Below are 15,174 nucleotides of genomic sequence, written 5' to 3' on the forward strand. Positions count from 1 at the left end.
CATTTGTTGTTTCCTGGCCTGAGGCCTCATAACAAGACTCCTTTTGGCTGCTCTGAGCCCCTGATCAGCATAGTCTTGTGGCTTTGTTTGGGGGCGGCTGTATAAATGTGGCCCTGTAGACGGTGAAGTTTTACCAGCCATCCCGTATGTGCTCCCAGGTCACCTGTGAGGCACGTGTAGGAGACACCTTTGCATCTGCTCGGTCCCACGCTCCCTGTTACGTACTGAGCTTTTTTTCTTTGTTGGCTCCTTGCTGTCCACTTGAGCCCTCGTGGTAGAATTGATGAGTTACGGTCAGGGGCTGTGTCCCACAAGCCTGACTCACAGCACTGAAAACAACAAATTCCTTATATTGCACTTAAGTAGGGATGGTTCTGAAAAGCCGTGTTTGTTTAAAGACACTGTCACTGGAGGAGGCAGAGTGGCTTGTTGGCTAAAGCAGCAGTTGGAGAAAAGCCTAAGGACGTGGTTTGATCCCAGCTGTGCCAGTAAGATGTTTCTTGTGACCTTAGGTAAGTCACTCAACCTTACTTCCACACTCTGGAATCAGAACAACCCCCCAGGTTGTTATGAAGAGCCTTGAAAAAAATTCTTTTCAGTAATTAAATGTTGGCACCTGGAAGCACAGTGGAGCCACCACCCCCCTGCCCTTTTGGCTGTTTAGACAAGAAGAAAGGTTAAAGGTTGTTTTTAGCTGTAAACATTTCTTCCTTTTTCTTCGGGTCCCTCAATCCAAATTGATAGTCTGCTTATTGGAAACTTACTAGTTAATGAAAGCTCTTCGGTGGCAAATCATTTTAAATTGGCAGTTGCTCTGGCGTGCCGAGCTTGAGAGAAGCTCTCTTCCCATTCTTTCAACAAAAAATCAGCTGTGGTCTCTGACCTATTTATTTGGAGGTAAACACAGCCTTGCCAAGCGTAAAAAAGACGAGGAAAGCATACAGCTTCACTGGTCCGTGTCGTGGGCTGGGACATCCTTACTCGTTTGGAAAAGGCTTCTTTCTTCCTCAGTTTTTCTTTCATGTTCTTACATCAGCTAATATATTAGTTGCAGTTGTACTTTGCACAGACACTAATTAGAGAGCCATCAACATTGGGGTCCAAAGGCTCACTGACAATGCAACTGTCATAGTGGGGTCTTAATTGGTTGAGTGTAATTGTCATTAGGCAGTGATAAAGACATCTGGAGCCCTGGAGAAAAATCAGCCTTTTTCCCTACCTCCCTTCCGTATCTATTCTTGCTTCTCTTGGCCAATGTTGTTAAGCGCTTTTAGATCACATTTAGGGTTTGGTCCAGGTCCCTCTGCCCTAAGCAATGTTTCACCCTCATGTAAATGTCTGTTTCTTTAGCACATGTTCATTAATGCAGAGTCTAAACGCCAGCACTATGGCTGCTTCCACGTGTCTGATTTGACAGCCTATTGCCTAGTCATCACGCAGTACCTGCTGAAATAGGATCCTCCCTGTTCCCATCATAAAGGAGGCAAGAAGTCTTTTATGTTTGCCTCCTGAGTCATTTTGCAGCAAAACATTTATGCTATTAACATGCTCTTTGGCCGTGAAGAACGGAGTTGATTTAAATGGACGTCTATGGGAAATTTTATGTGTACTGAAATTTAGCTTATCCTATATTTTATAGAGAGATTTTAATCCATTTGGAAGTAAATGCAAGAAGTCTGATGCATCTTGATGTGTGCATTCTGGGTATTTCACTGATCATTATACTGGAAGGTGGGTAGTAGAAGTAAAAGGAGGTGCCGCTCAAACAGTCAGGTTATTACCTGGGCTCCCGCTCCCCTTTCAGTTGCCATTTATTACCAGCTGTGTATAAGGCACACAGTGGAGGCTGTCATCAAGGTAGGGTCTTCACAGTCCAGTTGAGGAGACATGGAATGAAGCACTGAGCGCCATTCTTCACATCCATAGGAGTTGAGTCAGAGAAGGCTTCACGCAGGAGGAAGGCCTGGGCTAGACCTGGAGACATTGGTAGGCTTGAGCCAGGTGGGTGATTCTCAGTCTCTGTGGCACGCTGGAAACACTGTTGTCTGGTTCCACCCCCAGAGTCAGGTTTCATTGCTCTGGTGTGCTCTTGGGTGCTAGGAGTTTTAAAAGCATCCCAGGTAATTCTAATCTGTAGCCAAGGTTGAGACCCACCAGCGGGGCCATGAGGAGGGAGGGCACTCCGGGAAGGTGGGTAATGGGAGCCCGAGGTGCAGCGCTTGGAAGCCAGTGAGTGACAGGCCTGGCTGGAGGCCAGCTCATGCTAAGGAAGAAGAGGCAATGAGGCTGGGGAGTGAGGTGGAGGCCAATTTGTGGAGGGTTCTCAGTGCCCTGCTGGTAGTTACAGCTTCATGCAGTGCGGTGTTAAGGCCTAAGTACTTAAAGCGGGCTTCCTGCGTGTCAAGTGCTATTCTGGTCCAACTGGTCCGGTCACTGGATTGACAGTGGGGAGCAGGAACCAACCCCTGACCTGAGAAGCTTGTGGATCCACAGGGTAGATGAACAGTCAGATGACCCACCCCAGCCCAAACACAGTTGCCACGAGAGAAACGTCTGGGCTGCTGTCATGGTGAGACCCATGGCCTAGTGTGGAGGGTAACGGAGAGTGACCTGTGTAGTCAAGTAGGCTTGAGGGCTTGGCTTGTGCAGGGTTGGCTGAAGGTGGGAGAGGCTCAGGAGTACCGTGGTTGGCTAAGAGGTGAAGAGGAAGTTGGACCAGGTGGCAGGGCAGGAAGGGTGGGGTGACCGCATGTACAGCAGTGCAGGCCGCGGGCAGAGGAGGCGTCAAGGAGACCCTTGGTTTCGCACCGGTGACCTGGGACTGGTGCTGTCACTGACAGAATCAGGAACTGAAACTCGCAGCAGGCAGTTTGGTGGTGAGCGGAGGCATTTTGAGGAGAGCACGTATGTAATTTTTTGTGACTGGAGTTGCAGCCCGAGGGGAACAGCCTCCCAGAAAAGGCTGATCAGGAGCCTTCAGTGTGAATAGAGTGCTCTTCTCTGTGGGATCTCTGCCCTCCCTCTCTCCTCTTCCCCCAGGCGAGAGAGACCAACACATTATATCTCATAGGCCACGGTTGTGTGGTTCAGCAGTTTTTCAAGTTTGGGGTTGGTGGTAGTTGCTTTACCTGGGAACTCGTTGTGTAAAGGGAGCTTGTGGGTGATGGGGCTCAGGCCCCCCAAATCCTCTCCTCTGTACCCCTAAGGGGGCACCATAGAGAACCATGTGAAGCGGCTGGTGTGGTCCCATACACAGGTCATAAAAACAGGATGGCCGAGGTTGATGGAAAGGAAGTACTTTCCTGGTTTGTGCACTTCCTTTCAAAAGTTCTTTAGTCTTCTGACCTCCTGAGCTCCCTCTCTCTGTCCTTCTTTCACTGACCTTCTCTGCGTTTCTGAAAGACGTCGCCATCCTTCTTACCCTTATTTTCTGATTGGCCATTTCCTTCCACATAGAATTTAACCTGAAGAATCTAATCATACACAGTCTAGATATTCAAACATGTTATCTCTGAAGTGTCTCTGTAGCTAAGCAAGTGACCTTACTGCAGGGAATGCCCAAGTCATTTTCGAGGTGTCAGGGTGAGCCGGGTAGTTTTGGTGCAGCCGGGGGTGGGGGGTGTTCTAGCGGAGGGTTCCTCGTTAAGGGTGATTGGGAGCGCTGCCTGGAGGGCCTGGGAGCCAGCGGTCATGCTTTGGCTGTGGTGATACCAGTATCTGCCTTTGCTTGTGCATCTTGAGGCTTAATGACACTCACAGGGTGGGCGTTTCTATTTACTGCAGGGTCAGTGGTCAAAGGCCCAGCAGTCCAATTTTAGAAAGCACGTCTCTCCTTTTTGCTTCTTTACACACACACACACACACACACACACACTCTAGGAGCTGTCCTACGGGGGAGGACCCAGTGTTCCAACCTACAGGATATGTGTGACAGAGTGGCGTGGAATTGCACAATGTATATATTTGCTGTCAATTAATAATTTGGGGGAAATACTGCCTCATTTAGTACATGAAGCATTCCTGGGTCAGAGTATTCTCAGTTTTTTATTAAGAGACCTCAGATGAGAAGTTGATCGGTAATTACTTCATAGGTGTATCATGTCACAGACTTTAGTAATTAAATAAACCCCAGAGTTATCTTGTTCAATTCTCTACTCGTAATGTGGGATCAAAGAAACCCTGAAGGAGCTAGGCTTGGCCTCAGGAAGACTGATCCCCCTTACAGTTGTCTCCTGTGTTTGTGTGAGTACATCCTGAGACTCACCCCCTTTCTAACACGCCTCCCCACAGTTGCTTTACGTGTTGAATCAAACCCTCTGTAGCAGACGTGAGGAAGTCAGTGTAAATACCTCAGTGGCAGGCAGCGCACCACCTCATCAGCCGGCCATTCCATTATCCGGGGGGCCTGGAGTCTGAGCAGGTTCTGGCCCTGCCTCGGCTTTGATGGAGAGAGTCATTTGTCGGAGTGGCAGGAGTAATAGGAGAGAGTGAGTGCTCCTATTTTCTAAGTGGGCAAAACCGAGGAGTGTCATGCATTTTAGCAAGAGCTTTTCATGAGAAGGCAGCATTGTCTGGCAGCTAAAGGCAAGATTTAATTGTTTCAGCAAATCAATTAGTCTTTAGGGACTTTAATCAGTCAAATCTGATGCATGGATGAGGTATTAGAAAGCTTGTGCCTGTGAGAGCATTAGTCCTCAGCAGTTCCCTCGTTCTGTCTTTCGTGTGTGCGCGTCTGTGTAAATAGCATGGCTTCTATGAATTTCTGCTAGTGATCCCTTTCCTCGGAGAACTCAAGGTGGCAGATTGGTTATAATAGTCTAAAGGAAACCCAAGGAGATCTTGCTACCCAATTTTTTATTATAGTGTTCCATTTGGAAATTGTCACCATTGTGCATGGGAACATGAAATGGTCTTTATGTTACCTACTTGCCATGTTCTCCCCTTGGAGTGACTCCTGTAAGCAGTGCTGCAGGAGTGCTTCCACACCCACCACATGCCACTCTGTCATTTTAAAGCTCCCCCATTCTCTCCACCGTGGCCCTGCTCTTCAGTCCCCACTTGGAACCAAGTGTGTCCTTCTTTTCCAGATATACATCAGGGGACGTGAGAGTGTGGGACACCCGCACCTGGGACTACATAGCCCCCTTCCTGGAATCAGAGTATGAGGAGGACGAGCCTGGAATGCAGCCATATGTCTCCTTTGTGAGGATAAACAGCTCGCTGGCGGTAGCGGCTTATGAGGATGGTAAGTAACCACCACCCTCCTCCCTATTAAGAAGAAAAAAAAAAGCTTTGCAAAAATTAAGCAGCTGTGGCCGGCTCCCCCCTGTAATCCCTCCATACATACATGTGGACACACACATGTTCACTCACATATACACTCATTCTTGCCTTTATGTGAAGAAGTTGGCCAGTAACCCTCACTGCATTAGGAGGTATTGGAACACAGCACCCATTAAAACTGGTGTTTAATTCCTACTGGAACTGTCAGGCTGGGTTTTAGTGCCAGACTCAAGGCTGGCCAAGCCATCTTAAGCAAATAACTTGTTTGGTGTAAAATATTAAATATATTTGGCTTACTTTTCCTTTAGTCTCTGCTTGATCCAAAGGGAACAGTGAAAAGAGGAGAGACATAGATAATCTATTGACGTATATGGAAATAGAAAAATAAAAGTCAGGGCTTCCCTTTTCCTGGCACTTGTATACCAGGCAAGATAATTTGTGGTTGTCTCTTTGGGACTGATAGAATTCTTTGTGTATGAACAACTGTGGATTTATAAAACTAGGTAAGAATAGTCTAAAATTGGTGTCAACTAATTAATGAGAGCTTACAGCTAATAGGAGTAATAGTTTTTGATTGCCCTGGTATCCTAAACTACCTCTCATGGTCCTAACTGTCATTATGTTGCAAAGTTTGAATCTTCAAAAGCTTTGTCTCCTCACTTGCCTGCAAGTTGAGCCACAAAATATTTCAGAATGTTAGCATTCACTATATCATTTAAAAGTAAAAATTAGGGCTAAAATCTTAAATATTTTCATTTTATTACTCTAACAACTGAACTGATATTTTTGATTTGACATTAGCCAACGCCATTGATGGATTTTCCTTTCAGCCTCTAGAAATTCAGCTAAGCTGTCTCTGGGGTATGTCATAGGTCATGTATGTTTATTGAGATCCTGATAACGTAAGAGCAGCTTGAGTGTGTTTCCTCTTTCCAAATTATCTAAGATTTTTTCCAAACAACTACACAAAGGTTGCAGTACTTTTAAGTTAGGATCACAGTTTTAGAACCATCCATTTGCCTCTCCCTGCTACACACGTATTTTTCTTGAGATGGAGTAACAAGTCCAGAGAGGCCAAGTGATTTCTTTGAGGTTGAATCATTCATCAGTAATGAATCCAGAAGCGTGCTCGTGTCTCCTAGACTGTGCTGGGGTTGTAGTACTACTTACGTAGTAATACCCAACAGACATGCTTGTAGAAAGGTGCAGCCGATTTATTTACATCCCCCACATCCCGTATCTTGTGAGCTCGACAGAACAGCTTGTGGTGATGTGCAAGTGTGCTGCTGGTTTTATGTTGTTGTTTAGAATTGTCTTTGTCACCTTCATCCCTACCGTTTGCACAGAAATATTGGTGAACCATGTAGGTATGACAGAGAAAGTCCTTTCTTCAGTAAACATTTGGCAAATAATTGCTGTAGTATATTTTAAATGCTTAGTTTTTAAAACAATTTTTTATGGTTAAAATTCAGAGCACGAAAGTATAAAATGCGAGAGAAAATGTATCCAAAAAGAAGTGAAGTGTTCCTCCCTGTTCCCCTACCTCTAGTTCCTCCACATTTTACACATGGGTCCTGCTCTCCACTTCTGCACGTTGCTTTTTGACCTAATGGCACATCCTGGTATCTTTCTGTATTAGTGCTTACAAGTAAACCCTTTTCTTTTTCAGTCTGTGCAGTATTGCATTATGTGGCTGTACTATAATTTATTAGGGCCCTTAGTGATGCACATTTGGGTTTTTTTGTTGTTGTTGTTATTAAAAACAGCGCGACTAGCAATATCCTTGAACAAATATCATGATGGACTTACGCAGATGTATCCATGAGGTAAATTACTAGCAATTACTGGGTTGGAGCCTTACAGATACTTTACATTTTGATAACTACTGCCAAACTGCCCTTCAAAAAGATTTTACCAGTTTATAGTCTCACCAAACTGTGTGAGAGTGACTGCTTCCTCATGCTTGTCTTGATAAGTGGAAATGGTATTTCACTGGTGTTTTTATTTGCCTTTCTTTATAAGTGTGTATGTAAACATCTTTTCATTGTGTTATTAGGTATTTGTATTTTTTTCTCTGCAAATTGTTTGTTCCTGTCTTTCCTCATTTTTCTTTGGGTTGTTTTCTGATGGAAAAGAAGGTGCTAAGGAAATAACCCTTGTCATGTCGATTTCAAATATTTTTCAGTTTGCCATTTATTCTCCAGTGGACTTTGTTTATTTTTCTAGATGGTGGTTATGTGTGTGTGATTTTAATTTTTTAACCTCTAAATGAGTAGGTTTTATTTTGTAATTTAGTGTGTTTGACTAAAACATTTTGAGGGATGTAAGGTCAAACCAATATACATAGTTATGCATTGCGAAGTCTTGCTGCTACTCATTTTTGTCCACTTTGTTCTAAAGCAGCCAGATGTTTTGGTTTCTTGTCTATCCATTCAGTATTTCTATATCTCAAATAAAAGCAAATATGAATTCCTATTCTTACTCTCTTCCGCCTGTTTTTAAACAAGAGATAACATGCTACTTTATATTGTTGCACACCTTGGCTTTTTTTTTTTCATTTAACAGCATATCCTTTTTTTTAATTGAATAAATTTGACATGTAACATGAAAGTTTTTAGGTGTACAGTGCATTACTTTGATACATTTCTACATTGTAATATGATTGCCATTTAGCAATGTTTGTCACATTTCATAATTATAGTATGATATTATTGTCTATATTCATTATACTGTGCAGTAGAACTCTTTGGCTTATTTACTGTTTATTATAAGTTTGTACCTTTAAACACTGTAAATCTTGTCCCCTCCTTACCCTCTGGTAACCAACATTTCACTCTGTTTTTCTTTTAAACAGGTTTAATTTTTTTTTGATTCCACATGTAGGTAATCTCGTACAGTACTTGTCTTTTTCTGACTTACTTCATTTAGCATAATATGCTCAAAGTCCATTGATGTTGTTGCGAATAGCAGAGTCTTCTTTCTCATGGCCAAATAATGTTTTATTGTGCATTTATACGACACCTTTTTTATCCTTTCATCCATTGATGGGCATTTGGGTTGTGTCCTTATTTTGGGTATTGTGAATAATGCTGTTATCAACCTGGAAATGCTTGCATCTCATTAATGACATATTTTGAAAGATTGTCCATGTCAGGGTATAGAGAAGGTGTTTCTTTTCACACCTGCATAATATTCCATTGTGTACAAGTACTATGGGTTACTTACACAACTCTTATTGAGAAGCAGTTGTGGTTTTTCTGATCTTTTGCTATTACAGTGTTAAAGTGAAAAACCTCAACATACGACATTTCATGTGAGTAGTGCAGGAAGGATATTTTCCTGTAAAATTTCTGGGTCAGTGGGTAACTGTAAATGTGGTTATATTATTTTACACTCTTACCAGCAAGGTATGAAAGTGTGCCCTTTTCTTCACAGTTTTATCACCAAAGTATGTTTCAAACTGTTAGATATTTGTTGCTTTGATAGATAGAAATTGTATGCAAATGTAGGTTCAATTTACATTTCTGTTAGTGTGAAAGAGGCTAAATTTTTTTCACATGTGTACCTGCTGTTTGTTTTTCTTTTTCTTCTTTTCCTGTTATGTCTGATTTTTTATATTTAAATCTTGGCCAGTACAAAGTTCATCCTGGAATTGTATAAGATACGAATCTGATTATACCTTTGTTCCAGCATCTCTCATGAAAAAGCCCATCTTTACCTCACTGGTTTGAGGTGCTGCATTTACAAGTTTTTACATATGAAATTCTTTTAGTGTTTCAATCTGTTTCTGGAGAGTACCTTCTGGCCAGGTGGTCTGTCTGGTCGTTTACATTTACATCATCACGTGTATCAGTCTTGTCCTTCTGAGTCTCAGGTCATGCTCTGGGGGATTTTCCCTTCTGTAGGGGAGCTCTGTAGTACTTCTGTGGTGGCATCACTGACATTGAAATCTTTGATTTGTCTCAAACTCCTTTTTATATTAGGATTATTTCTTTCATAAGAGCTCTTGTGTTTTTCTGCTCTTCTCTCTGCATTTGTTTTATAGTCTGATTGGGATTGTTACTTTCTGAGATAAACAGTTACTTCTCATTTCCCCCCCCAGACCTCAGGTGGCAATGTCTTTGGTCTCACTTCAGTTGAACAGATTGACTCTGCGATATTTATACCAACATATTCATGAGTAGCTACTTTTGGGCAAACACATACTGAAATAGACAAACACACATTTTTGTATCACTCCTTTCTAGCAGCAGTGAACAGGCACTTCATAGGCAGTGCCATCGCACAAAGGAAATTTGCCTCGTGGGGTCTGCTGTGTGAAATTTGTGACTGTGCCCCACAGAAAAGAATAAGATAATAAAATGAGTTAATGAACTTCAGCCCCCTAGTTGTGCCAACGGGAAGCTCTGTAGCCATCCAGACCCCCTTGACGGTCTGCGCACGTCTTCTCCACAGGAGTCAGGTCCAGAGAGGGAGATGAAAACTGCTTTGGGAGAAAGTAAGTCATCCCTATATCCTTTTTAGCCTCCTTGCCCTGCCGGAACACTGGACACCCACCTGCGGTGTTGAGATTTGGCAAGGTGATCCACAGTTGTGATTTTTTGAATTCCAACCCACTGGCCTCATATTTCTTCTGCCTTGTTTCCGATTGTCAGCACTGGCCATCCTCCAGTTTGATTTTACCACTAATTGTGTTGCACGTTACCGTACCGAAATGAATCAAATCAAAATGCTTTTCCTGGAGCATTAGATAAAGCAGGCGAAGGTTCTGAGTAATGAGCAGATGCTGCTAATGCAGGGACAGTGCAGACCTTGCCAGGACTCCATCTGCTCCATGCTTGCCTGCCTTTGGCCTCAAGCCACAGCATTAGGGGGTGGCAGCGTACTCAGAACCCGCTCCCTGTTCACAGAGTTGGTCTCGAAAATTCACTCTTTGGTGAGAAATGAGATTACACACTTCTTAGGTGCAAAGAAGTTATTATTTGTCCCTCTAAGTGGAGAGAGGAGAGACAAGACCCAGTGCATATTAGTGTGTGGAAACCTAGATGGGACTGCCAACAGTCATCTTTATATGGTGCCATCAAACAGGGCAAAGTGGCTTACCCATGTCTGCAGCACTCCCAGTGCAATTGTCTGCACACACACATGCTCCATTGTCTGGGACTGTGCCTGCCCTGGGCCCAAGTGACTGTGATTTCTCACTTACTGATGTGTATACAGTGGATGGGAGTGTTTCTCTTTAGGCTTCTTTTTACCAGTGAATAGTAGGACTATGTTTGTAGTTAGATGGCTACAGAGACCAGGTGCGTCTTAAGTTTTATTTATAAATTTATGTTTAATTAAAAAAATCAGTTCTTTAGTAATTTTGCTAATGTCTCTTGTTTGTATGTTAATGATGACATTTGAATGTAATGATGCGACCTTTGAATGCAATATTGAGTCTACTCCCCTCCCCAGTTCAAAAGTGAGGTTTCAGAAGTGGGTTATTAACATACTAACACGTTGATTGGGAGATGGCTAGGACTGCTGGCTGTGGATGGTGGAGAACTTTGGGTTTTTTCAAGACCTGCCTTTTCTGATCATTTTTCTCTTTAAAGTTTCAATAAGTATTTCGTGCCTGAAACCTTTGCCTACTCTTAGGTCTTAGGGATCTTATTCAGAGAGTCGGTGGACCGAAAAAAAAAAAATGAGAAACAACTTTCTGATAAAAACCAAAAATACCACGTGCAGTCCTTTTCAAAGATAGGATAGATTTAAACAGTTTTCTTAACAATAGGAATATTCACATTTTAAAGATATTCAGAGTGGAATTAAAAAATTGAAATGCAGAGTTCTGAACTGAGGGGTTTCTTTCAGTGTTGAGGAAGTATTTCACTAGGCCATTAACTTTAAAGCTGACTGCCATCTGGACTGGTCTAGGATGTTAGATTTGGTTTCATAGACAAGCCATAGAAACTGTATTTATGTTATACAGAAAGCTGCTGAATAAAAATGCCTTTTTTTTTTAAAGATTTTTCTATTCTTCAGTGAGGGGAGTTTGAAATTACAATGTTTTATACTTACATGTGCTTCAGACTCAATATGCATTGTAACTACATAATAGTTCGGTGTTCCTCAAGTGGTAGTCCACAGATAAAATCATGGATGGGAGTTGTGAGATCTCTAGGAAATTTTTTTTAATTTGTATATTTTTAATTTTTAAAAAGAATCTGGATGTTTTGGCCTTATCACCGAACCATTCTGTGGGATCTCATTATTTGAATTTGCATCTTGTAGTCACAGACTGCAGGCACCAGGTGATCGCCTACATGCCATGTAATGCTTTGGTTTTGACACTGACAGATCCATAGGTGAATTCTTAGAGGTCTGTATGGAACATTAGAGAGGGAAATTCTTATGCTTTAGGCACAGATTAGCAGATGATCAGTTTCTAGGATAACTACAAATTTTTTAAGTTACTAGTGAAAATAACTTGAAATACTTTTTTCTCATGTGGAAAACAGCGGCACATTGCATTTGTGATACAAGGTTTGGTGTTAATCCTTTGGATTATTGGGAGTGGTTTACTGAACACTGATTTTTAATAAGATACAGTATGATGCATAAATTCATAGTAGCTGTCCTGTCTTAGTATAGTTGAGATTAAAAGTGGAGAGGAGCAATAAATAGCACAGGGTGGCTTTGGGGAGATAGTTGAGACTAGAGACATAAATTATCTAGGTTCTTAAATGTACCTAATGAAAACCAAGCATAAATTTTGGGGGAGAAGAATATAAATTGAATGTTAAGCCAGAGAATGTAATTTCCTCTTTAATACTTTTAATTTAAGTTGTAATGTTTACTCCATTCTAAACCCTAGGCTCTATTAAAGCAAAAATAAATGCATTTGTGGAGTGTACTTAGTATTTTCAGCCAAAAAGCCATTAGGCAGACCCATGGAATAGGAAGGCAGCCCAGTGGGGCCAGCGACAGGTGGAGCAGGGAGTCTTGAGTAGAGCAGTAGCCTGGAGGGTTTGGAAGGTTGGCAACATATAGGGAAATTGAACAGGTAAGTATATTGAGAACAATGGGAGCCAGTTTTTTCATTATTGGTGAAGGGAAGATACAGGTATCGAAACAGGATAGCCAGAGTGAACTCTGTGAGGCTGGACTGGAATAGGAAGTGTTGGTTGGAATTCATGTTTTCATTATAGATAGAAAGAAAAGTCAATAGAAATGTATGTGTTTGTATGCATATATATTCATGTGTGTCCTGGCTTTGTTTGCTGAGAAGGTGTAGAAGCAGCAACAGTCTAGTAGCAGTAAGTATATCTAGTGCTCAGATGTTGAAAATACCACCCTTTACTAAAAGGACCCAGGGCTGCTTGGAATAATGGCTGACTCCAGGGGAAATCTCCAAATATTTAAAAACTGTGAAAAACCTGGAGCTAACTTTGTACTTAATGATAACAGGTAATGGTTTCCCTTTAAAATCAGAAACAAGGCAAGAGTGTCCTCTTTCACTATTATTGTTCAGCATTGTACTGGAGGTCCTACTTAGGGCAGTAAGGCAAGAAAAAGAAAGAAAAGTCATGCAGATAGGGAGGAAGTAAAGTTGTCTATGGGTGAGTTGTCTATGGATACAATCCTAAGCAACCAATAAGAGTGTTACTAGAATAATATGAGGTTAACATGCAAAAATCTGCTGTATTCAAGTTAGCAACAAACAATTAGAAATTAATATTGCATCAAAAATGTAGCATAGTTGGGGATTAATTCAGCAAAATATGTTTAAGACCTGTATAGTGAAAACTATAAAATATTGCTGAAAAAAATTTAAGGAAAGCCCAAATGAATGGAGAGTTATTCATGGATTGGCAGATTGGAAGCTATTAAGATGTCAGCTCTGCCTTAATTGATCTAGGGATTCCATCCAATCAAAATCTCTATAGGCTATTTAGGTAGAAATTGATAAGCTGATTCTAAAATTTTAGATCTAAAAGAATACATGAAGCTAAGAATAGCCAAGAACAACCTTGAAAAACAAGTACAAAGCTGGAGGACTTACCCTACCTTTTCAAAAAACGATAAAAGAGGAAAAGTTTGTATTTATAGGACAATGGAACCAAATTGGAGCTTCAAGAGGCCAAATCACGGACAGTTTGAGCAACAAACTATGATGGCAGTAATGGATTATAACCTAGAGAATAAGGTAAATATCCATGAGTCCATACTGATGTAAATAAATAGTTGAATAAGTTAGGGAGATGGGGCAGCTCTTCCTTACGGTAGCATTTCAATTAATACATGGAGAAGAGATGGTAAAAATAGAAAACGAGTATTTGGCAAGTACCACAATAACTGTTGCAGGCAAGAATCACCAATGGATGCTGAAATTAATATGAGAAACAGGATATTTGCAAGATTTCAAATTCTCTCTCCGCAAGAGAAAAATAGTGACTTTACAGTGGAGAAACCTGACGGATACCACCTTAACCAGGTGATGAAGGTTACCATTGCTAGTCATGAGGAACTGACATCATGTTCCTTCTGATACTGTGTGTTGAAAAGGAACAACAGTTCTGTGTTACTTCTGGCACAAAATGCACAACCTGATTTAAACATGACTGAGCATCAAACAACTGAGAGGTAGACCTTTTGCACGATAAATGGTCAGTGCTGTCCAAGTGTCAAGGGCGTGAAGGATATGTCTCAGAGTGGAATAGAGGGAGGAGACATGACAGTTAAAAGCAATGTGGAATCCTGAATTGGATCCTGGCCCAGAAAAAGGATGTGGTTGGGACAGTTGGTGAAATTCAAATAAAGTCAATGTTAAGTCCCTGGCTTTGATCATGCTGCTATGGTTTGTAATATGTTAACATTGGGGGAAGCCAGGTAAAGTGTGTACTGTGACTGTATAATTTTTGCAACCGTTTTGTAAGTTGAAATATTTCAAAATGAAAAAAAAGTTAGATTATTAACTAAGGATTAGGTTTTTTTCTCATAATAACTTGATTCTTTTATAGTTAGATGATTCCTCAGATGAGAATATACCTGTCCCTTTTCTCTTGTCTGGCTGGATTGGGGGCCTGAGGTTGGAAGAGATTCGAACCCGTGAGTTCTTCCGGTGATGGTTGTACAATTAGGGATTCTCAAAGCACTTTTTATATCTTGCTTACTTGTCTTTGGGCAATATCCTCCCTCCTCTGTTTTTTTTTTTTTTAATGCATGATGATGAGTATCTATAATCTATGGTGTTTTGTTTCCAAAAAACGCTTTCTAAAGAATGATGTTAGCTATTTTATTTTAAAATGTCAATGTTTAGAAATATGCCAGAAGTTACTTTTTTGCCACTACTGAAAACTTACGATAAATAATTTTTTTTGATTCTATATAGAAAATGTGAAAGGGAGACCTAGTTTTTCAAAATTATTTTAGGAGGTAAACAAAAAAGTCTAAAGATGACAGTTTTCAAAGCCAGGTAGATCGGTGGGTCTGGAGTTCAGGGGAGAAATCTGTATTGGGCAGTTGTGATCCTCCTCTGAGGAACATGGAGCAACATGGAGGAGCCCCGGCCAAATGTTCAGGGTCCTCGTGGCAAAACCTGTCTACGAGCTGAGGAGATTTGCATGTGAAAGTTTCTCTGTTTCCATTTACTTGTTCTTATTTGGTGTTAACTCAAAACTGACTGCAGCTTTGAGGGTTTTTTTCTGCGTTTTGTTTGAGCCATTTATTTGCACTTTGATTGAAAGGAAATTGATAGTATAGTTTCAAGCTCTTTTGAGGATTTGGAATGAGATTTCTAGAAGCTGTAAAATGTCATCACTAGAATTTTCATTGTAAATCTGTTCTAATTGAGAAGTCACTTAGTTTGCAGTGTAGCTACTGAAAATATTTGTAAAACATGAGTTA

General features: G+C 41.2%; 1 protein-coding gene across 1 annotated transcript in view; it reads left to right on the forward strand.

Moving 5' to 3' along the window:
• Positions 1-15,174, forward strand: part of FBXW8 (F-box and WD repeat domain containing 8) — a 101,839-nt gene that overhangs the window by 39,914 nt on the left and 46,751 nt on the right. The window contains exon 5 of the mRNA XM_006204787.4: positions 5,088-5,245. Coding sequence (XP_006204849.1) covers positions 5,088-5,245 — 158 coding nt within the window. The remainder of the gene's footprint in view (positions 1-5,087; positions 5,246-15,174) is intronic.

This window comes from Vicugna pacos, chromosome 32, assembly GCF_048564905.1.
Source record: "Vicugna pacos chromosome 32, VicPac4, whole genome shotgun sequence".
Lineage (NCBI taxonomy): Eukaryota > Metazoa > Chordata > Mammalia > Artiodactyla > Camelidae > Vicugna > Vicugna pacos.